Source organism: Myotis yumanensis, unplaced genomic scaffold, assembly GCF_028538775.1.
Source record: "Myotis yumanensis isolate MYYU_CA2020_CCGP unplaced genomic scaffold, mMyoYum1.0.hap1 SCAF_23, whole genome shotgun sequence".
Classification (NCBI taxonomy): Eukaryota; Metazoa; Chordata; class Mammalia; order Chiroptera; family Vespertilionidae; genus Myotis; species Myotis yumanensis.
Genome location: NW_027223774.1, coordinates 8252104 through 8273753, shown reverse-complemented (window position 1 = coordinate 8273753; position 21650 = coordinate 8252104). Strand labels below are relative to the sequence as shown.

The 21650-nt window shown below is 57.1% G+C and overlaps 2 protein-coding genes across 2 annotated transcripts; both read left to right on the top strand.

Annotated features, from left to right (window-relative positions):
- The first annotated feature begins 367 nt into the window (after nt 1-367).
- On the top strand, nt 368-6220 carry KLK15 (kallikrein related peptidase 15). Its single transcript, XM_070402113.1, has 5 exons — nt 368-422; nt 4565-4721; nt 5078-5361; nt 5460-5596; nt 6068-6220. The coding sequence occupies exons 1-5, from the start codon at nt 383-385 to the stop codon at nt 6218-6220; spliced, it is 771 nt and encodes a 256-aa protein (XP_070258214.1). The 5' UTR covers nt 368-382.
- Nucleotides 6221-8168: 1948 nt separating this feature from the next.
- On the top strand, nt 8169-12444 carry KLK1 (kallikrein 1). Its single transcript, XM_070401600.1, has 5 exons — nt 8169-8231; nt 9869-10025; nt 11146-11432; nt 11569-11705; nt 12221-12444. Exons 1-5 carry the CDS (start codon nt 8186-8188, stop codon nt 12374-12376), a joined length of 783 nt encoding a protein of 260 aa, XP_070257701.1. The 5' UTR covers nt 8169-8185; the 3' UTR covers nt 12377-12444.
- The last annotated feature ends 9206 nt before the right edge of the window (nt 12445-21650 follow it).

The following is a 21650-nucleotide window of genomic DNA, read 5'->3' as shown; positions in this document are numbered from 1 at the left end:
ATATTTAAATGCCATTTAACAAAAAAAATCAGCCAAAAAAATGAGTTCGCCTGTCACCTCTGACACGCGAGTCATGGGTTCGCCACCACTGGTCTAGGGGCAGGTAGGACAGTGCTGGGCTCTGCCAGGCCGTGTGGGCACCTGGGAGTCTCCACCAGTGCCTGGAGGAATGGCAGGCCCGTCGCAGAGGGGATCCCCAGGAGGAAGAGCGGGCTGGGGCTGGGGCTGGGGAACGAGGACGCTGAGAAGAAGTGTCTGAAGCGGCAGGTAGGATACGTTTGTGTCCCGAGGGGTCCCGAGGGGGGCAGGAGGAGCCAGCCTCACCCCGGTTTGCTCTCTCCTCTTCCCCAGACTTCAGCAGAGCCCCGGTCCCTCCTCTACGATGTGGCTGCTCATCTCTTCCTTCCTGCTGATGTCTGCAGGTGAGGGGGGCCCGGGCCAGGTGGGGACCCACCTGTGGGAGTGGGGTGCTCCCTACACTCCCCCATCCTGAACATATCCAGGCCCTGCAATCTGCCAGCCCCTCCCGTACCCAGAAACCAACTGACGGCTGGTTTCCTCCCTCACCCCTGCCCCACCTCAGCCACCTGCCAATATCTTTTGAGTCCTCACTCCATCATGACAGCTGTCAGGCGTGGGGTGGGGGTAGGGGTGTGGGGGGGAAACCGCCGTGGAGTCCATGCCACATAGGGCCTCTCACGGGCCCATCACAACAGACACGGCCACCCTGGGGTGGCACAGACCTGGGTTTCAGTTCTGGGGGCTGCTCCTCTCTTGACCCTGCGGCTTTCTGGTCACTCAACGTCTGTGACAGGTTCCCCCACTGTCCCCTGGAGAGAGCAACAGGTGCGGGAGGCGCCAGGAGGGCCCTGTGAGAACGCGCTGGCCTTGCCGAGCGCTCAGCACGTGCCAGGCGCTAGGGAGGGTCACCTGATCCAGGCGGCATCCCCGTGAGGTGGGCCACGGGCCTCCTTTGGCAGCAGAGGTGGCTGTGACTCAGAGAGGGGCAGCCACCAGGTCAAGGTGACCCCAGGTGGCAGGAGCACTCCTGCCCACATTCACCTGCCACCCGTGAAGAAGTTAACTGTAACCTGATGCCTCTACCCTGGGGGAGTTGAGGGTGGACTTTCATGAACTCCCTCACACACATGACCCTCTCGCCCCAGGGGGGGCCTCCAACCTCCCCTCATTCCCCTTCCCCGACCTGCTGCCAGCATCCCCTTGGGCTCTGTCCGTGCTCTCTCCTCCTCTCCTCCCCACCTCCCGGCCTGCCTGCTGCGCCCCGCCGCCCCCCGCCCCCTCCGGCTGGGACTGGCCAGGTGCGGCCTCAGTGCCCAGCTGTTCAGCCGGCACCCTCTGCCCTTCCCTGAAGGACGACCCACCCTTCCCTTGTTAAGTCATGTTCCCTTGTCCACCTCATCCCAGTTCTCCCTGCCTTGCCAGGGCTCTTGGCCCAGCTCCCAACCCTAGAGGGCCAAGAGCATGGGCATTTGATCTTGGCGGTGAAATCCTGCCCCAGGGTGGGTGGCATTGTGTGCCTGGCTGTGACCTTGAGGTCACATGCATGTTGCCCAGTGTAGGGAGTCACGGTCCTGTGACCTTGAAACATCCCTGCGGGTGTCCTCGTGCGTGGTGCTGTTGGAGGGAGGGGGGGTGCACAATCCTGCTCATGTATGTGTGAGCCAGGTACCCACACATGTGATGAGTGACGCTCTCCCCCAGGTCCTCAGCCCCAGTCCCCAGCCCCCTATGGCTCCTTCTTGTACCTCCAGGACTTTTTCTTGGTTCAGGTTCAACTTGAACGCCAAGCAACTGGCTTGGAGGCTGAGCTAGAGATGGATAAATATGTCTCCAGCGAAACATATGTCCTTGACCTTGAAGGGCCAGACCCTGCATCCAGACATGGCCCTTTGAGTCTCCACAGAGTGGCTTGGGCCTGAGTCACAGTTTTGACCTGGACTATCTTGATCTGGGCCTGGTCATACATCGGACTGACTTTGGCTTAAATTTGTGTCCACAACCTGGACATCCACACGTTCTGTCTGCATCAATAAATCTATGAGTCCTTTGTTTAAAATAACTAACTTTTATTAAGCTGTCACCGTATGTCAGGCATCGCACACACACCCCCATCCCATCCTTATAACAGTCCCATCTTACAGATGAGGAAACGGAGGCACAGAGAGGTCAAATAATTTGCTCAGAGACTCACAGATAATATGTTTGGATGCGGGGTGGGGGTTGGGGGGGGTATAACTCTATCCCTCCAAATTTAACCACGATACTACAGACCCATGGCTGTGAATAAGTTTTGGGGGGCCTGAATACATGTCAGTGTCTCTCCACATGTACCTTTTTAAATATATATATATATATATATATATATATATATGATTTTTTACAGAGAGGAAGGGAGAGGGATAAAGAGTTGGAGACATCGATGAGAGAGAAACATCGATCAGCTGCCTCCTGCACACCCCATACTGGGAATGTGCCCGCAACCAAGGTACAGGCCCTTGGCTGGAATCGAACCTGGGACCCTTCAGTCCGCAGGCCGACGCTCTATCCACTGAGCCAAACCGGTTAGGGCTCCACATGTGCCTTTATTAAAGACCCCACCTTGTCTGTCCAGACCCCCATGTGCAAGTGTGAACACCTGTGACCTGGTGTGTGCGGACCCACACTGGGTCTTCTGTTTGCAAGCCTGTCTGTGAGTGTGTGTGTGTGAGTGTGTCTGTGAGTGTGTGTGTGCATGCTGGCACGAATGCCCACATCTTAACTGTCTACATTTCTACACACATACGAACCTCCGTGCTGTGAATTTTTTTAAAGATTTATTTATTATTATTTTGTTGTGGTTGTTAATCCTCACCTGAGGAACATTTTTCCATTGATTTTTAAAAAATATATATTTATTGATTTCAGAGAGGAAGGGAGCAGGAGAGAGATAGAAACATCAATGATGAGAGAGAATCACTGATGGGCGGCCTCCTGCACGCCCACACTGGGGATCAAGCCCGCAGCCCAAACATGTGGCCTGACCGCGAATCAAACTAACACCTCCTGGTTCCTAGGTCAACACTCAACCACTGAGCCACGCTGGCCAGGCTCCATTGATTTTTTTAAAATATATTTTTATTGATTTCAGAGAGGAAGGGAGAGGGAGAGACAGATAGAAACATCCATGATGAGAGAGAATCACTAATCAGCCGCCTCCCACACAGCCCCTACCCCACCCCCCACTGGGGATTGATCCCACAATCCAGGCATGTGCCCTTGGCCGGAACCGAACCTGGGACCCTTTATTCCACAGGCCAACGCTCTATCCACTGAGCCAAACCGGCCAGGGCTCCATTGATTTTTCGAGTCTGCAACCGAGGTACGTGCCCTTGACCAGAATGAAACCCAGACACCTTTAGTCTGACAACCGATGCTCTATCCACTGAGCTAAACCGCAGGGCCCTGTGAGGTCTATGATTCCTGAAGCTGCAACTCATGTAGGTGCAAGTGAGTTTCAGCTTCAAGTGCTGCCCATATCAGTTCCCATGTGTGGAAGACCCGTGGTGCCCGCCCCCTTGCCCATGACCTTGTGTGGTCTTGCCTGTGTCCTTGTACGTATGACACACTGCATTTGGCTGAGGTGTCCAGGCTCCGGAGCCAAGACTGTGTGTCATACGTATTGAGTGGCCACATCCATTTGATGCCTGTGACAGCTCAGTGACCTTGAATGGCTGGTTCCAAGTGGCCATCTGCCCGCGCGGTACCCACTGTCCTTGTCTCTACTCCCAATGACAGAAGACTTCTCCTCCTCTGGTCCCTTCCCTGTCCCCTCCCTCCCAGAGCCCTTTGGCAAATGAGTGGGGGCCAGGGACAGGGCCACAGTTGTGGAGAAAATAAGCAAAAGTTGTAAAAGCTGGGGAGGGGGCGGTGCCTAAAAATCAATACAACGTTTGGGGAAGGCACAGGTGACAAATACATAGTGAGGGCAGCGTGCAAGGAAAAGAACTCTGACACAGCCTGGCCGGCCTGGCTCAGTGGGTGAGCATCGACCTATGAACCAGGAGGCCAGGGTTCAGTTCCCGGAGGGGGCACATGCCCGGGTTGCAGGCTTCATCTTCAGTGTGGGACATGCAGGAGGCAGCCCATCAATGATTCTCTCTCATCTTTGATGTTTCTCTCTCTCTCTCTCTCTCTCTCTCTCTCTCTCTCTCTCCCCCTCTCTCTTCCTCTCTGAGATCAATAAAAAATATATTTTAAGAAAGAAAGAAGCCCTGACCGGTTTGGCTCAGTGGATAGAGTGTCGGCCTGCGGACTGAAGGGTCCCAGATTCGATTCCGGTCAGGGGCATGTACCTTGGTTTCGGACACATCCCCAGTGGGGGGTGTGCAGGAGGCAGCTGATCGATGTTTCTCTCTTATCGATGTTTCTAACTCTCTATCCTTCTCCCTTCCTCTCTGTAAAAAAAAAAATCAATAAAATATATTTTTTTTAAAAAAAGAAAGAAAAGAAAAGGACTTTGACACCCTCTCCCCCCGCAAACCCCCCCCCCCCCGCCTCCGCCCAGCAGCCCAGGACAACAGCGGCAAGGTGCTGAAGGGCGAGGAGTGCGTGCCCCACTCCCAACCTTGGCAAGTGGCCCTCTTCGATCGCAGCCGCTTTAACTGCGGGGCTTCCCTCATCTCCCCATACTGGGTGCTGTCTGCAGCTCACTGCCAAACCCGGTAGGAAGGCAGGGCTCAGGGTCCTGGGGGGCCATGGCGGGGAGGGTCTAGGGGTCTGAGAACCTTGACTCTGCAGAAGAGCGAGCTGGAGCCTGAGGACTGAGTCCCAGGCGTGGGCATGCCTGTGGGCGCTTGGGTCCTTGGGGGTGGGGGGGGAGGAGGGGAGGGGGAAGGGCAGGGGCTGGACCGATTGGCTTTGGGGCTTTGCGGGGAGGGCAATAGGATATCTAGATTCCAAAGGGGTTGGGGCGCCCCAGGTTGCCCGCTCTTTTATGTTTCTGTCTACTCCTCCCCGCCCTTGCGCGTAATCACTCGCCCGCCCACTCGCCCGCCCCGCTCGCCCGCCGCCTGCACAGCAACATGAGAGTGCGCCTGGGCGAGCACAACCTGCGCAAGCGCGACGGCCTGGAGCAGCTGCGGACTGTGAGCCGCATCATCCCGCACCCGGGCTACGTGGCGCGCACCCATCAACACGACCTCATGCTGGTGCGTCTGGCACGGCCCGCGCGCCTCTCCCCGCAAGTGCGCCCCGTGTCGCTGCCCAGGCGCTGCCCCCAAGCCGGCGATTCCTGCGTGGTGTCCGGCTGGGGCCTGGTGTCCGCCTACGAGTCTGAGACCACGGGGAGCCCGGAGTCACCAGGTGCGTGAGGACTCTGTCCCCCCCCCAGGGCTCTTGGGCGGAGAGAACACGGGCCTGAAAAATGGAGGGAGTCGCTCACGGCTCGCTGTCCTCCCCAGTGAACCTCCCAGACACCTTGCACTGCGCCAACATCAGCATCATCTCGGACTCGTCCTGTAGCAAGGACTACCCAGGGCACCTGATGAGCACCATGGTGTGTGCAGGGGTGGAAGGCGGAGGCACCGACTCCTGTGAGGTCAGAGCCAAGAGGGGTGGTCCACGCCCCGAGGAGAGGCAGGGGCCCGAGTTTGGGAGTGGGGCCCGGGGTCGGATTTTGCTTGCTTGGGGCCAGAGAAGATACTCTGATGAGTTCGGGGATGGAGAAGGAAGGGCAGTTAGAACAGGGGTGAGGTTGGGGTTAGAGACCATGGTGGGTTTGGGGTGGCATGGGCTGGAGTTAGGACGCCAATGACAGGGCCATGGGCATGGGTCTGGTTCCGTTTTGAATGGGGAAGGTGTCGGGGTTGGGGTGGGGTGGGCGTGGGGCTGGACATGGGCTGGCTGAGTGGGGTTGGGTGGGGGTCCGGTTGGTTGGGTTCACCTGGGTTGTGTTGGGTTAAGATGGGGTGGGGTTGGATGTGGATTGAGATTGCGAATGGTGGTTCCGAGGGGGGCTGGGAACACTAGACCCGCAGCTTCTCACTCCGGCTTCCGCTTCTCCCCGCAGGGTGACTCCGGGGGACCCCTGGTCTGTGGAGGCATCCTGCAGGGCGTCGTCTCCTGGGGGGATGTCCCCTGCGACACCACCACCAAGCCTGGCGTCTACACCAAAGTGTGCAGATACTTGGACTGGATCCGGGACACCATGAGGAGGAACTGACTGTTATGGGCCTACCCCGCCCCCCCCACCTCCCCCCACCCCCCCCCCCACCTCCCCCCACCCCCACTCCTCGTGTCTCTGAGCAGACACTCCCATGGCCGCTCCATCCTGACCGGGGACAGAATTAGCCACCACCACCACCCGCCTCCAAAAAAACCCCATTTGTCCAAGGCCCCGTGTTAGCCAAGGGCTTGTCCGGTCTGATATTGGTGCTCAAAGGTCGCCTGTTTAACACCAAGATAACAGCACTGGTGCAAGTTTCTCTGTAAACGTTTCTGTGACTTTCTTCTGGGGATGAAGGGACATGGGAACCAGAGACTGGGCGGGGAACCCAGATCCGATGTACGTGGTTCCTTTCCACCCTCTGTCCTGACCCCTAGGTGAGGAGAAATGGCCTGAAAGCAGGGGCTCTGTTCCCTCAACACATGCGATCGGCTGTGTGACCTTGAGAATAAGGCTCACCCTCAGTTTCCATGTCTGTGAAGCAAGGGCCCTCATGTTGCTTCATTCATAGGGTTAAGGGAGGAAATTCATATGAACGGACTCAAACAGGGCCTGGCACGGGGGAAGTACTCTATACCTCCGCACACGTGACTAGATGGTCAAGAATGAGTACATTTTTTTTTTTTTCAAGGTTTAGTTCCCGGCTTCCTGGTAGCCATGGCAAAAAGGCAAATACTCTCCTGTCCTGGCCTAAAGCAGAGACTGGGACCCTGTGAGCTGCTTCGATTTTACCAAAGAGCCAGGAGAGCCCTGACTGGTTTGGCTCAGTGGATAGAGCGTCGGCCTATGGACTGAAGGGTCCCAGGTTCGATTCTGGTCAAGGGCATGTACCTTGGTTGTGGGCACATCCCCAGTAGCGGGTGTGCAGGAGGCAGCTGATCGATGTTTCTCTCTCAGCGATGTTTCTAACTCTCTATCCCTCTCCCTTCCTCTCTGTGAAAAATCAATAAAATATACTTTTAAAAAAGAGAGAGAGAGAGAGAGGATGAAGTGCAGCAAAGCAAGCAAGAATGTATTGGCCACAGCAAATGCCCTTCGTGAAACAATGAAGGGCTTAGCATAGACGAAGCAACCCAGGTGGGGCCGCTCTGGCTCACTAAGAAGTCGGACAAAAGGGGGCCTCGTAGACGGGCTCAGGGGTGAGCCCAGGAGGAGCTGCCGCTGCCCACTGCTCCCCTGGTTGCAAGTTCCATGGGGTCCCTTAGAGGTTAGGAGATGCCTGCCTAGGGGGGAGGGGGGGAGGGAAAGGCACAGGTGTGCGCCCCAGAGGGAGAGCATGAGCTGGGCCCTCTGTCCTAAGGGCTTTTCTTTCTCTCCTGCAGGTGAGCAATCTTAGGGGAGGGTTTCAGCAGCACATTGGTCTGTTTCCCAGGTGTGCCCTTTCAGGGTCCCGGTCTCCACTGATTGGCTGGCCCCGGGGTCAGGGGTCATTAGTTATTGCAGCTGGTCCTGCTGGGCAGCCATGGCCTCACTTCTCTGGTGTTGCTGCTTTGCTGGGCCTGGAGCTGAAACGCGACTGAGGCCTCGGTGTGGGGGTCGAAACAGCAGGACCAGGGAGCGTTGCAATGGGGAGGAAAGTTTACGGGGGTGGGGGAGGGCAGTGAGGTAGGCACCCGGGCTTTCCGCCCTGTGACCTGCTGTACCCGGCCCATCGTCCTTGCTCTGCTCGGGTCTAACTGCCAATGACATCCTCACTGGCTCTGTCCCCAAGATCAACGCCCCAGGAGCTCTGGGCCCTGCCCTGGTTCCCCCCCTCTACCCCCCCACCCCCACCCCCACGCTTCCAGGCCCTTCAGAGCAGCAGCTGCTGGTTCTCCCGTCCCTTCACAGGCCGGGTTGGGGGGAGGTGTCCAGGATCTGAGTGCCAGCAGGGCAGGGGCGGGGCCCTAGGGGCTTTTAAAGGCTCCTCAGGGCGGCCCTCCTGGCTCACCACCTGCCTGCCCCCCGGACACCTCTGCCGCCATGTGGTTCCTGGGCCTGGGCCTTGCTCTGTCCCTGGCCAGTACTGGTAAGCCAGTGGGGGAAGATGTGGGAGGGGAGCCGGCCCTGCCTCTCACGCCGCCTTCCTTCCCTCCCAATAGAATATGATAATAAGTCCTTTCCCTCCCCACCCAGCTCCCCAGCCTGCACCCCTCCAACCCACAGTCCTTCCCCCACCAGGGCCCCCCAGAACTTCTACTCTTCCCCCCTCAGATCCCGCCCCAGCCCCTCTACGAAGGGGGCATCCTGGGCCATCTCAGTCTCGCTCTTTGGGGGACTCCAACTCTTCCGAGGACGCCCCCCCCAATCCCAACAGACCCTGGGACCCTGATCACCCCCTCTCACCCCTCCAGATCTCTGTGGCCCAACGGTCTGGCTCCTGAGTCCCCCAATCCTACCACTCCAGCTGTCAGCTCTCAAACAGGTCCTCCAGTCCCTGGCATCCGGTCCCCCAATCCTCCCAGGACCCCCCAAATGCCATCAGACACCTCCGACGGGGGTTCTGTGACTGTCTCTTTCTTCCCTCACGCTTTGCCCCGAGACCCGCATCCAGCACCCCGGCCTTGTCCTCCAGGAGAAACATTGCACCCCCAACCACATGCTCCCTTCCCTGTGGACTCTCCATCCTTCCTCCAGCTGAGCCTTCTCCCCCTGCACCCCCTGTACCCCCTAAACCTCCTGCACAGCTCTGGTTTTCTGGGACAACCCCCCCTCCCCAGGATCCCATATGCCTTCCTGGCCCAGCTGTCCTGCCCCTCCCGCCCCAAAGCACCCAACATCACGTGGGTCCTCCCTGCATTCCCACAGCTGCTTGGCCCCTGGTATGCCTCTGTCTCCATTCCTGTCCTAATATCACTCCCAAGGGACCCAGGTCCCCCCCTTTCTTCCCACCCCCCCCCCCCGACTGTGACCCAGCTCCATAGACTCCCCACCATCCCAGAATGACTATCACCGGCTCTCCCGCCTTTTGAGCCCAGTCTTGACCCCTGCCCTGTCCCGGGGCTCCCACCCCCCTTAGAATGCCATCCCCTGATCACAGGACCCCAAACCCTACAGGAGCCCTCTCCCAGCCAGACCCGGTTGGCCACTCTTTGGCCTGGAACCCCAAATTCTCTCAACCAGGAGCCCCAGTCACCCCACATTCCCCAGGTGCTTCTTCTTGACCTGATTCCCCAAATCCATACCCTTTCCAGAAGCCCCGAAAGCCCAACCCCCCCCCCCCCCCCGCCAAAAAAAAAGGTCCCTAATCATTTCATCAGCCTGGAAGCCCCTAAACCCTCCAAATCCTCTCACCCAGCCTCTGAGCCCCTCTCTGAGGCCTTTAACCTTGGTTTCCCCTCTCAGAACCCACAGCCTCTTGTCCTCCAGGCCAAGACCCCCCATCACCCCCACAAAGCCCACCCCGCACCTGATGGGGTCAGCTCTGCCCTCAGCAGAACATCCTCCCACCCAGGTCCAGCCATCACCCCCTTCCCCCCCACCCCACCCCCACAGTCTCAGAGGCTTCAGGATCCTGAGCCCTTCCCATCACCCCTGCTCATGTCCTCAGACCCGGGCCCTCTGCCCCTGCGTCCCTGCGTGTCCATAGCCCGGCCCCCTCTCCCAGTCCAGTCCCCTGGCCCCCTGGCCACCTCCATCCGCCCTGACTCAGCACCCCCTCTGCAGGCGCCGTGCCTGCCATCCAGTCCCGGATCGTCGGAGGCTGGGAGTGCAAGACACCCCAGCCCTGGCAGGCGGCCCTGTACCATTACAACCGCTTCGAGTGCGGGGGTGTCCTGGTGGACCCCCAGTGGGTGCTAACGGCTGCTCACTGCATCAGCGAGTGAGTAAGGGGCGAGGGGTCGGGGTGGGGTTGGGGGTATCTGTGCTACCACAGCACTGGGCAGCCAGCACTGTCCCTTCAGATGACCTCAGGGGACCCAGAAAGGACAGGTCGCGGTCCGGGGTCACGAGGAGAGAGACAGGGCTGGGACTGGTTGACCAGAAAGCCCTCCCATGGCAGCCTGAGTCTGCCTCTGTCCCTCCCCTAGATCTCTCTCCTCTCTCTTCTCTTCTCTTCTCTCTCTCTCTGAGTTTCTGCCTCACTCCCTCTCCCCATCACTACTGTGCACACACACACCCCCAACATGGGACTGAAGGGGACCCCCAGGGAAAAGGGAGGGTCGCCCCCAACATTTTGGGGGAGGGAGGTTCTCACACGGCCCAGCCCCGCCATCCAGGAGCCCCACGGGGAAGGGCTGGCCTCCGGTGGGGCTGTGTGAGAACCTTGAGGGCCACGGGGGAAGGGGAAGGAATGAGAAGAGGAGGGGAAGGTGCTGGGGAGGGAAGGGGGACAGCTGACCTTGGGCTCAGGGCCAGGCCACCCGCCTGCTGGGGAACCAGCCCCGCAGCCCCAGCTGCTGCCCAGCTGGGCGCAGGCCCCTCCTCCCATCTGCTCCTCCACCTCCTGCCCTCCCCGCCTGGTCTCTCTCTCCCTGTCACCCCCTGGCCTCCTCGGCTCCCACTTCTCTCTCTCTCTCTCTCTCTCTCTCTCTCTCTCTCTCTCTCTCTCTCTCCTACCTCCGTCACTTTCTCACTGTGTCTGTTTCTCCCTCTGCTCCCTCATTCTGTTCTTTCCTGCTTCGTCCTTCTGTCTGTCTCTCACCGTCTCCGGCTCTTCCTCATCCCGCCCCCTTTCTGCTCCCTCCTTCCCTGTTCTCCCTCCCGCTCGCTCATTCCCCGCACCTGCTTCAAGCCCTCTTCCTCACGCCCCTTGTCCCCGGATCAGCCTTGAATCATCGTCTCCACCGCTTTGGAATCTTTCATGCTCTCTCCCTTTTCCTCCTCGTTTCTCTCTCTCTTTTGAGACCCAGCCCCATGCTGCCCTGCCCCTTCCCCCCCACACACACACACTTCTCTCCCCCTCCTCCCTCCTCATGCCCTGCGTCCCCCTCTCCCCCCAGCAATTACCAGCTCTGGCTGGGTCGCCACAACCTGTTTGAAGAGGAAGACGGGGCGCAGTTCGTCCAGGTCAGTAAGAGCTTCCCGCACCCTCGGTTCAACCTGACCCTCCTGAAGAACCACACCACCCACCCCGGGGAGGACTACAGCTACGACCTCATGCTGCTCCGCCTGGCGGAGCCCGTGCAGCTCACAGACACCGTGAAGACCCTGGCCCTGCCCAGCCGCGCCCCCAAGCTGGGGAGCACCTGCTACGCCTCTGGCTGGGGCAGCACCAACCCATACCCACGTATGTCAGCCTGGAACCCAGGCACCGGGGGGTCGGGAGTGGGTGGGGCAATGGGGACCTGGGCTCCGGGGTCTGAGGGAGGAGGGCCGAGGAGCCAGGAGGCGTCGGCCACAGCCATGTTCTCCCTGGCCCGCAGCCCAGTACCCAGATGAGCTCCAGTGCGTGGACCTCACACTCCTGCCCAACAAGGTGTGTGCCGAAGCCCACCCCGAGAAGGTGACGAACGTCATGATGTGTGTTGGACACCTGGAGGGTGGCAAGGACACCTGTGCGGTGAGCTGACCTGCTCCCCCCTGGGCCTCAGCATACTGCGGGGGGAGGGGGGGGGCTGACAGGGGCTGAGAGCTATCCAGGCATCTGTCTCCAAGGCTGCCCAGATACCGCCCCCCCCCCCCCAGTGCTCCAGGTCCCTCCTCTGCCCCTTTCCTCCTCACACCCCCAATCAGGTGGCCCGTGCATCGCCCTCCTCCCTCTAACACGCATTTACAGTCGGGGCAGAGAGAGCTAGCTGGGAGAGGTGACATCTGAGATGAGCCCTGAGGTGGGAGGGTCTCGTGGATGGATGCCCCCTCTCCGCCCCCCCCTGAAGGGACTGTCCTCCAGGGCCCTGGCGTCCCACCCCCATTGGCTAGAACTCCACGCACTGTCCCCCTATTGGAACCCTGCCACCTCCTCCTGGGAGTGGGCCCCAGAGACAAGTGTGTCCCTCCCCACAGCTGGACTCGGGTCTGCAGGCAGAGCCCCCGGCCTCACTGACCTCACTCACTCCCCCTCTCCCCCTCCTGCAGGGTGACTCCGGGGGGCCGCTGATCTGCAACGGGGTCCTTCAAGGAATCACCTCCTGGGGCCAAACCCCCTGCGCCCGACCCAACACGCCCGGGGTCTTCACCAGAATTCTGCCCCTCGTGGGTTGGATCAAGAAGACCATGGCAGCCAATGCCTGAATGCCTCTGCCCTATCCCTGACCCCCCCGCACCGCCCCCCCCCCAATTAAAACCAAATATGCATCCAATTTGCATGGAGTTCTGGTGTCATCTGGCTTCCCAGACACCCCTCCCCACACACACACCCCCTCCCGCCCCGTCTCCAGGGCCAGGCTGGAGTCTCCCCGCCCTCCCTGTGTTGGGGCGGGAGGCGTGCAGCAACGGACAGGGGAAAGGATGGGGCAGAGGCAGGTGCAGACAAACAGGCAGAGGAGGAGGCCGGGACTCCAGGCCGGTTCTCGCACACACCGGGCCCGACCCTGCCCCGAGGGAGAGGGCGCAGTGGAGGATCGGACTCTGAGAGCGGGGTGGTGCCCACATTTTATTGTGGTGCGGAAGCCAGGAAGGTGGGCGAGGGATGCTGCGGCAAGCCACGCCTTCCTGGGGAGGGGCCACACTAGGATCGGGTATGGCCTGGCTAGGATTGGGGGGGCCTAGGTAGGATCTGGGCGTGGCCTATCTGGGATTGGGGCGGGGCCACGCTAGGATGGGAGCAGATCCACACCCACTGGCCCCTTGGCGGGAGCTGCATGCAGATCGCAAGGGGGCGGTGTCTGACTTCTGGGATGGGGACCAGGGGAGGACTCTGGACGGGAACAGAGCCGCAAAGGGTGGGCCCAAGCTTGAGGGTCCCGGCTTTGTCAGCAGCGCTCGGAGGGCGAGGCATGTTCTTAGGGAGGCGGGGCCTCCGTGGAGGTCCGATCCCCGCCCTGGGGCCCAGTTACCCGTCCATGTCCTGAGCAACCAAGGCTTAGGGAGGCTTGGCGGGGATCCCCTGGCCCGGGAGCGAACTGGACTTGCGGTCTGAGTCTGACTGTCTGGACGTGTGCCTTCCAGAGCCGGAGCCTATACGCGAGGCCCACCGCCAGTAGCTCACCCGCCGATCCCAGCTGAACGAGGCCTGGCTCCACATGCCCGCGTAGTTTAAGTAGCTCAGGACTCCTGGGCAGGAGGAGCTGGGTAGGCGGCTGGACCACCCAGTGCCGCAGAGGCTCCGCCCCCTTTCCCTAGGCCCCGCCTCCTTGGGTTCACCACCATCTGGGCCCCAGGCCCAGCCCAGGTTTTCTCCCCAAACGCCCCTTCTTCCCGAGGCCCCGCCCCTTCTTCCTGAGGCCCCGCCCATTCTTCCCGAGGCCCCGCCCCTTCTTCCCTAGGAGCCCGCTCTCACCTGTCCACAGTATCAAGGCGGCGCTGCCCCAGCATAGGTAGGAGGTAAACAGGTACGAAATACGTGGCTTTGGTCTCAGGGCCTGGCAGTTGGCTACAAAGAGCGTCATGCTGAGGATAACCAGGAACCCTGCGCTTGGGTGGGGCCAGAGATGGACACTAGGCTAAACAGGTACCCCAGAACCTCCAGACTCACGCACACACACACACTTATGCTCTCGACAGTCAGGGATGCCCCCCACACTACTCATCCCAACTGAGAAAGACAGAGGAAGGAGAAGTGTGAGAGAAACTGTCAAAGACGGACCCAGGTGACCGTAGGACAGAAAACTCTGAGATCCGCCTCCCAGGGCACAGATGCTGGGTTTGGGGAGGGCACCCCATCCCCCAGGCCCACACTTACCAACGATGAAGCTGAGGAAACTGAAGATAAGGTCGATCTTGTTCAGGCGGCGGAAGACCGGCCAGAAGGAGAGGGCCATGGTGGTGACGAGGATGAGACATATGGTCAAGGCCAGCATCATGAAGCCCATGCTCATGTGGATGAGAACTGGGGGGAACGGGGGAAGTGGGGGGAGGGAGGATTGTCCCAGAGTCACCCCCAGATGCTCTCCAAGGTCAACCTCTAAACTCATGTCAATGACACCCCTGAGCAGTACCCCCAAAGGCCCCCCAGAGTTTGACTACAGGCATCCTCAAAGTCACTCCCATTCCCATCACCAAAGTCACCTCCTAGAAACCCCAAAATATGACTCTCACAAAATCACCCCCCGGGGAACCTGTAAACTGCAAGTCATCCCCACTCACACCCTCAGAGTCCTCCCAAATCAACCCCCATTCGCCCTAAACGTAAGCCTCAGACACCCTCCTAATCAACTACGCATACAAACGTCACCCCACAGATGACCCCTGAGTCACCCCCACTCACATTCTTGAGGTCACACCACAGAATCATCTCAATCATTTCTAGAGTCACCCCCACAGTTACTCCCAAAGTCGCCCCACTCACACTCCCAAAAGATGTCCCACAGCAACTCACAGTATCCTCACTATCACTCCCAGACATGCCCAAACACACACACAAAGTTATCCAAGACACTGTAGTCTCTTCAGTGATGAAGAGGGGTTCCGGGGTGTGGAAGCCAGGAAGGTGGGTGTCTCTCTACTCCTCTCCCCTCACACTCCTAGGTCCCCTAGTGACCCCTTTCACACCCCAAAACCTCTTCCAATGTCACCTGCATTCACACCATAGAACACCCCCATACACAGACATTCTCCACATCCCCCATACATCTCCCAGAGCACACATACAGAGGTACACATGCAAAAAAACAACAAACAAAAACAAAAAAAAAACTTACAAATATCTAAAATCAGCGTACCTGAAAGATGTCATTGCATTCACTATCCTATATAATAAAAGGGTAATATGCAAATTGACCCTAATGGTGGAACAACTGGCCACTATGATGCGCACTGACCACCAGAGGGCAGATGCTCAATGCAGGAGCTGCCCCCTGCTGGTCAGTACGCTCACACAGGGGAAGCTCCACTCAGCCACAAGCTGGGCTGATGGCTGCGAGCGCAGCAGGGGTGGCGGGAGTCTCTCCCACCTCTTCAGCAGTGCTAAGGATGTCTGAATGCGGCTTAGGTCTGCTCCCTGGAGGGGGCCTAAGCTGCAGTCAGACATCCCCTGAGGGCTCCTGGGCTGCCAGAAGGATGTCCGATCCCCGGGGAGCAGGCCTAAGCCAGAGGTGGACATCCCCTGAAGGCTCCCGAACTGGGAGAGGGTGCAGGCCAGGCTGAGTAACCCCCCTCCCCTGAGTGCACGACACTCAGGACATCCGGGCCTCTAGTAGAACCGATATTTATCCAGTTTACGCTGCAGTGTGACAAGACTTGCAGCTCCTTCTGAGAACAAGCCCCTCCCTACTTTACCTGCTTTTGAACAGTTCCAGCCAAATGAGCTAAGACTTCATCTGCTTTGCTTCTGGCAAACTGCACACCTCTAACACCTAACCAGTAAGCAAAAGGTTCATCCTATATACACAATAGCAATGGCGCTCCCTGGTGATTACAAAACCCTGGTGGAAAGCCTCTCCAGGCACCTCTTTGTGCTCTGGGGCCACAGAGGTAGACACGTGACTCTGGTTGAGCCAATCACAGTGTCCCATGCCCCAGACCACGGTGATGGGCCATAAGGTAGGCACATGATCAAAGCCCTGCCCTGGGACTTTTTCTAACTGAAGTTGTCGGGACAGCTGTCCCTCCTCTGGTCAATAAGACCAGGAGCCTGGAGCTGCCTGAGCCTTGCTCCCAGCCTCCTGGGGGATGGGAGACCTGAGGGAGTAAAACTAAAAAAAGAAAGCAGACAAGCGAAGGAGAGTTGAGGTGACACTGGCTGTTGTCATCCCAGAGACCAGCCCATCCTGTGGCTTGGTCAGAAAAGAATGGACGTTTACGGCTTACCTCCACACCATGCATGTCACCCTCCTACCTGTTCCCCACTCTCAGCCCCAGTTATAAGCCAATCAGTGCATTGCATTGCTCTGGCCACCAGGCTTGGTTGGCGGTACTGATGTGACCCAGCCAGGGCTTTAACGGGAACTTTCGGGGAGGGGGTGTGGGCATGCAGGAGGCAACCAATCACTCTCATCATTGATGTTTCTATCTCCCTTCCTATCCTCTCTGAAATATATATATATATAATTTTTATAAGGGCATGGCTCCTCCTCTGCCCAGGCCCTGGTCCAGGAGCATGCAGGAGGCAACCAATCAATGTGTTTCTCTCACATTGATATTTTTCTGTCTTTCCCTCTCTCTTCCACTCTCTCTACAAATCAATGGAAAAATATCCTCAGGTGAGGATTTAAAATATAAATAATTTTTTAAATAAAATTAAGGTAGTTACCCTGGCCAGTGTGGCTCAGTTGGTTGGGCGTTGTCCTGTGCACTGAAAGAAAGGTCATGGTTCTATTCCAGGTCAGAGCACATGCCCAGGTTTCAGGTTCAATTCCCAGTAGGGGGCGTGCAGGAGGCAGTCAATCCAATGTTTTGCTCTCACAAATAAGTTTCTCTCTCTCTCAAAATCAATAAAAATATATTTTAAAAATACAAATAAGAAAATGACGGTAGGTGCAGCAGCTGGAAAAAGAAAAGTGTTTTTATAAAACTTACTAGAGGCCCGATGCACAAAATTCGTGCAAGAGTAGGCCTTCCTTCCCCCGGCTGCCAGCACCAGCTTCCCTCTGGCACCAGGGACCCAGGCTTCCCTTGCATCCCTGGCTTCATCTGGAAGGTCATCCGGAAGGACATCCGGAGGACATCTGGTCTAATTAGCATATTATGCTTTTATTATTATAGACTAGAGGCCCAGTGCATGAAAATTCATGCACTGGAGGGGAGGTCCCTCAGCCTGGCCTGCTCACAGTCCGGGTGCCCTCAGGGGCGGGAGGCAACCCGGCCATCAGAGAAAGGTGACACCCCCATCATACCTCTGCTGCTGCCACTGCCAGCAGCGCAAGCCTTGGCTGGCCCTGGTTACCTGAGCCTCAGGTGACCCTGGGCGGCTGGGCAGCCAACATCCCAGGCTTGCCTGCACCTTGGGCCATCCCTGGGCAGCTGGGGGACTGAGGGCGGATCCAGCCTCACTGTGAGCCTGCCACCCCCAGTGGGTTTGAAAGGACTGGGGCTGCCGGCAGGGCTGAGGGAGCTAGGTGTCGCCATCTTGTGGCCATAGGCGCCGCTATCTTTGTAATGGTGTGATGGTCAATTTGCATATTCTGTCTTTATTAGATAGGATAGCTAAGCTTGGTGTAGCACTTAATATGTGCCAGGCAGTGTTCTCATTCCTTTAGGTGTTTTAGCTCACACATTAACAGCTTACGAATTGGTACTGCTATTACTGCCATTTTTAGAAATGTGGAAACTGAGGCACAGAGAGGTGAAGAAATGTATCCAAGATCACCCAACTACCAAGAGGTTGGACTAGGATTCGAACTAGGCACTCTGGCGCCAGGCTCCGGGCTGTCTCCTGTTGCAATGTTCAAAAGCAATGAGAAGCCCTAGCCGGCTTGGCTCAGTGGATATAGCCTGCAGACTGAAGAGTCCCAGGTTTGATTCCAGTCAAGGGCACATGCTTGGGCTGTGAGCTCGATCCCCAGTAGGGGGCGTGCAGGAGGCAGCTGATCAATGATTCTCTCTCATCATTGATGTTTCTCTCCATCCCTCTCCCTCTCTGAAATCAGTAAAAATATATTTTAAAATATATTTTTGAAAAAGCAATGAAGAGACCAACAAGGAGGCAAAATGTTCCTGCTAAAAACCTCTTGTCATCTTTTTTGGAAAAACAAAATGTTAAGTGAGAGAGAGAGAAAAAATGATGGTGTTTTCAGCCACCTAGTGATGAGGCAGGCGGGCTTTTGGTCAAATATAGTGCTCACCTTCCAAAGCATATGACAGTGCCATTTCCTTATGAGCCAGAAAGAACTCCAGGAGCCCTGGCCAGTGTGGCTCAGTTGGCTGAGCGTTGTCCCTGGCACCAAAAGGTCACGGGTTGGAGTCCCGATCAGGGCACATGCCCAGGTTGCTGGTTTGCTCTCCAGTGAGGGCCGTGCAGGGGGCAGCCAATTGGTGGTTCTCATCAATGTTTCTCTCTCTCTCTCTCTCTCAAATCAATTTAAAAAAAAACATATTTAAGCCTAACTGGTTTGGCTCAGTGGCTAGAGCATCGGCCTGCAGACTGAAAGGTCCCAGGTTTGATTCCAGTCAAGGGCATGTACCTTGGTTGCAGGCACACCCCCAGTAGGGAGTGTGCAGGAGGCAGCTGACCGATGTTTCTCTCTCATCGATGTTTCTAACTCTCTATCCCTCTCCCTTCCTCTCTGTAAAAAATCAATAAAATATATATTTAAAAAACATATTTTAAAAGAAAAAATTCTTTTAAAAAAATATCAGCTCTCTTCTCACTTCAGGGGTGATTTTGTTTTCTTTCTTCAGTGGTGTTTTTTAAAAAGGAAGGAAGGAAGGAAAAGGAAGGAAAGAAAAAACAGAACCCCAGGAGACGCCCTCACAAGGCCTTCAGAGAATCTCCAGAAACCCTTTCTCAAAGGCTCTGAAAAGATTTCCCCCCAAGGACACCTAAAGCTCCCTGTCCCTGATCATCTCCAAGGAGCCCCTGCAGAGTGCCCCAGAGCCCGTCCATGCCCCACTGACCAGTGACTTGGCCCACGTTGGCGCATGTGTACTTCTTGCAGTTGATCCAGAAGCCCATGTAGCCAGAGTAGGAGCCCTCCAGGTAGGCCATCCGCCCATCCACTGCACTGAGCACCATCAGGGTCGTGAGGGTGCTGAAGACCAGGGCCCAGCCCCGCAGGATGTACTTTCTGTCCTCCTCCCAGGAGTAGTTTGGGTCCGCTGGGAAGGAATCGAAGACTGGGGGGTCAGGATCAGCCTGCATCCTCCTGTGGCCCATTCCTGAGCACAGCCGTGTCTCCATCCCCACCCCAGCCTCCCCTTTCACCCCGTTCTCAATCCCCTTCCACCCCAACCCCGATGCCAACCTCATCCCCAACTCCGTTCCTGTCTCATCCCGTTTTAGCTTTGTCTCCAGCACCATTCACAGCCCCACCCCACCCACAATAGTCTCTGTCCTCAACCCCAAACACATCCCCGTGCCCATCTCCAACCCTCATGCCCAACTCATCCCCCATCCTCAACCTTATTCCAAGCTCAAGCCCATCCTCCTGTCCCTATTCCCCAAGCCCTAGCTAGAACCAGCCCCTCTCTGGACCTCATCCCCTTATCTCCTTCGACGTCACAAATCCAAACCCAGGACGCACACAACAATGACACAGGTTCCAGAGGGTGTTCACGAGGCCATGACCCATAGTGTCAAAAGAGTGAACACAGGGGATGCACCCAATATTCACCAAGCCCCTGTGATCCCGCCAACCTTCCCAGCTGGCAAGGGCCCCCCGGGCCTCACTGTTCACTAACTAGACTTCACAGGGTCTCTCCCACACATCAAGAGTGTTCCCACCTGGGTACCTCCACGCAGTCCCACCTGCTCCTCCAACCTGGGCACTCTCCTTCCACCTTTGCCCAGACTGCCTTAATCACCCTCACCTCTAATGTCACTTCTTCCGCATCTACTTTCTGACACCCCCACCCCCGGCGACTGACCCCCACAGCCTCAGTTCTTAGTCAGGTTGCCCATTAAATGCTCCTATAGTACAATGTGCAATTCCTCACGGACTTGTAGTCGTTATTCCACTGACTTTTTTTTTTTTTAAATCTTGACCCAAGGATAGTTTTCCATTGATTTTTAGGGAGAGTGGGAGAGAGAGGGAAAGAGAGAGAGAAATATCGATGTGAGAGAAGCACGTCGATTGGTTGCCTTCTTCAGGAGCCCAGACCAGGGCCCAGGTGGGGGAGGAGCCTGCAACCAAGGTACCTGCCCTTGACTGGAATCGAACCCAGGATCCTTCAGTCCGCAGGCCAATGTTCTATCCACTGAGCCAAATCAGCTAAGGCTTCACTAATTTTTTTTTCCTTAACCAGTTTTTCTGGACAGACCCCCATTAGGATAGAGGACAAATCTGCACCCCTATCGCCTGCTGCACCCCTATTGCCTGGTACACAGCCTTTGCTACCCTATATGATAAAATCCTAAAATGCCAACAGAGGAATGACCGGTCACTATGATGCACACTGACCACCAGGAGGCAGAAGCTCAATGCAGGAGCTGCCCCCTGGTGGTCATTGCGGAGCTCCCACAGGGGAAGCACAGCAGGAGCCTCTCCCACCTCCACTGCAGGCGGGCGGTAAGGAGCAAAGGGTCCTGGACTGCAAGAACCCCAGGCTGCAAGAGGGATGTCTGACTGCTGGCTTAGGCCCAATCCCAAGCCAGGAGGTGGACATCCCCCAAAGGCTCCCAGACTGCAAGGGAGTGCAGGCCGGGCTGAGGGACGACCCCCCTCCAGTGCACAAATTTTGTGCACTGAGCCTCTAGTAATAAATAAAGGGGTGAAATGGATTCAGAGAAGGCCCTGGAAGGGGTGTGGAGTGAGGCAGGTAGGAAGAGGGAATTATAACTTCAGGACCTCCGGAAACTGTAACAACTAATCTCAGAGACACTGGTGACTCAACCCTACCTAGTCCTGACCCCACTCTGGCCCCTCTCTAACCCTGTCTCCACTCTGAGATTGCTCCTTACCCCCCAATACACCCCTTGCCCTGTCCTGGCACCTCTCTGACCCAGCTGTGACCTCTTCTTGTCCCAATCCTGACCCTGCCCAGACCCCACACTGAATGCACTCAGACCCAGTCCCAACCCCCATGTCACTCACCCAGGTCTACTGGGCAGGATGCGTCCATGGCCAATGTCCCAACTTCCTGGAACCTCTCCAACTGTCACGGAACCTCCCCGCAGCCCCAGCTTCAGGCCAGCCCGGAGCCCTGAGGCCTGCCTGAGGACAGTCGGAGAGACCAAGAAACACTGAAGAAAGGACAAAGAGGTCAAAAGGCCAAGGGACAGAGCCTGAGCCCCAGAGAGAGACCAGCAGACTTCCAGTGGCCACTGAGGTGCCAGGAAAGAAGGTCGGAGGCAGTTGGCAGACTGTTGAGTGCGTCTAGGGACTGGCTTGTCCCTCTACCACCACATGTCCCACAAGTCCCAATCTGGCCAACAGAGCAACCAGGCAGATGTCCTTACAGAAGATCCCGAAAGTGAGGCCCAAGATGAGACTTCAGACCCAGGACCCTCCACCCATTACCCACTCTAGCCCAGTCAGCATCCAAGAACCAACATCCATTCTCCACACTTTTTAAAAAGGGGGCCGTGGGGAGCACTTTAATTTGGAAATGAAGGATATTGTCTTCTCTTGCGGTAATTGACCACAACTTTCAGTTGCATTAAGAGAGCATTTTTGGAGAGTGACGGTGACATTTCCATGTTAGCAAATGTTATGTGTCCAGTCTGTCTGTTAGGTCTCCCCGATGGTTTAACTCTAAGGGATATGGGGTGGAAAACGCCTCACTTTTATGTCCTCTAAACTAGGGCGTTTTC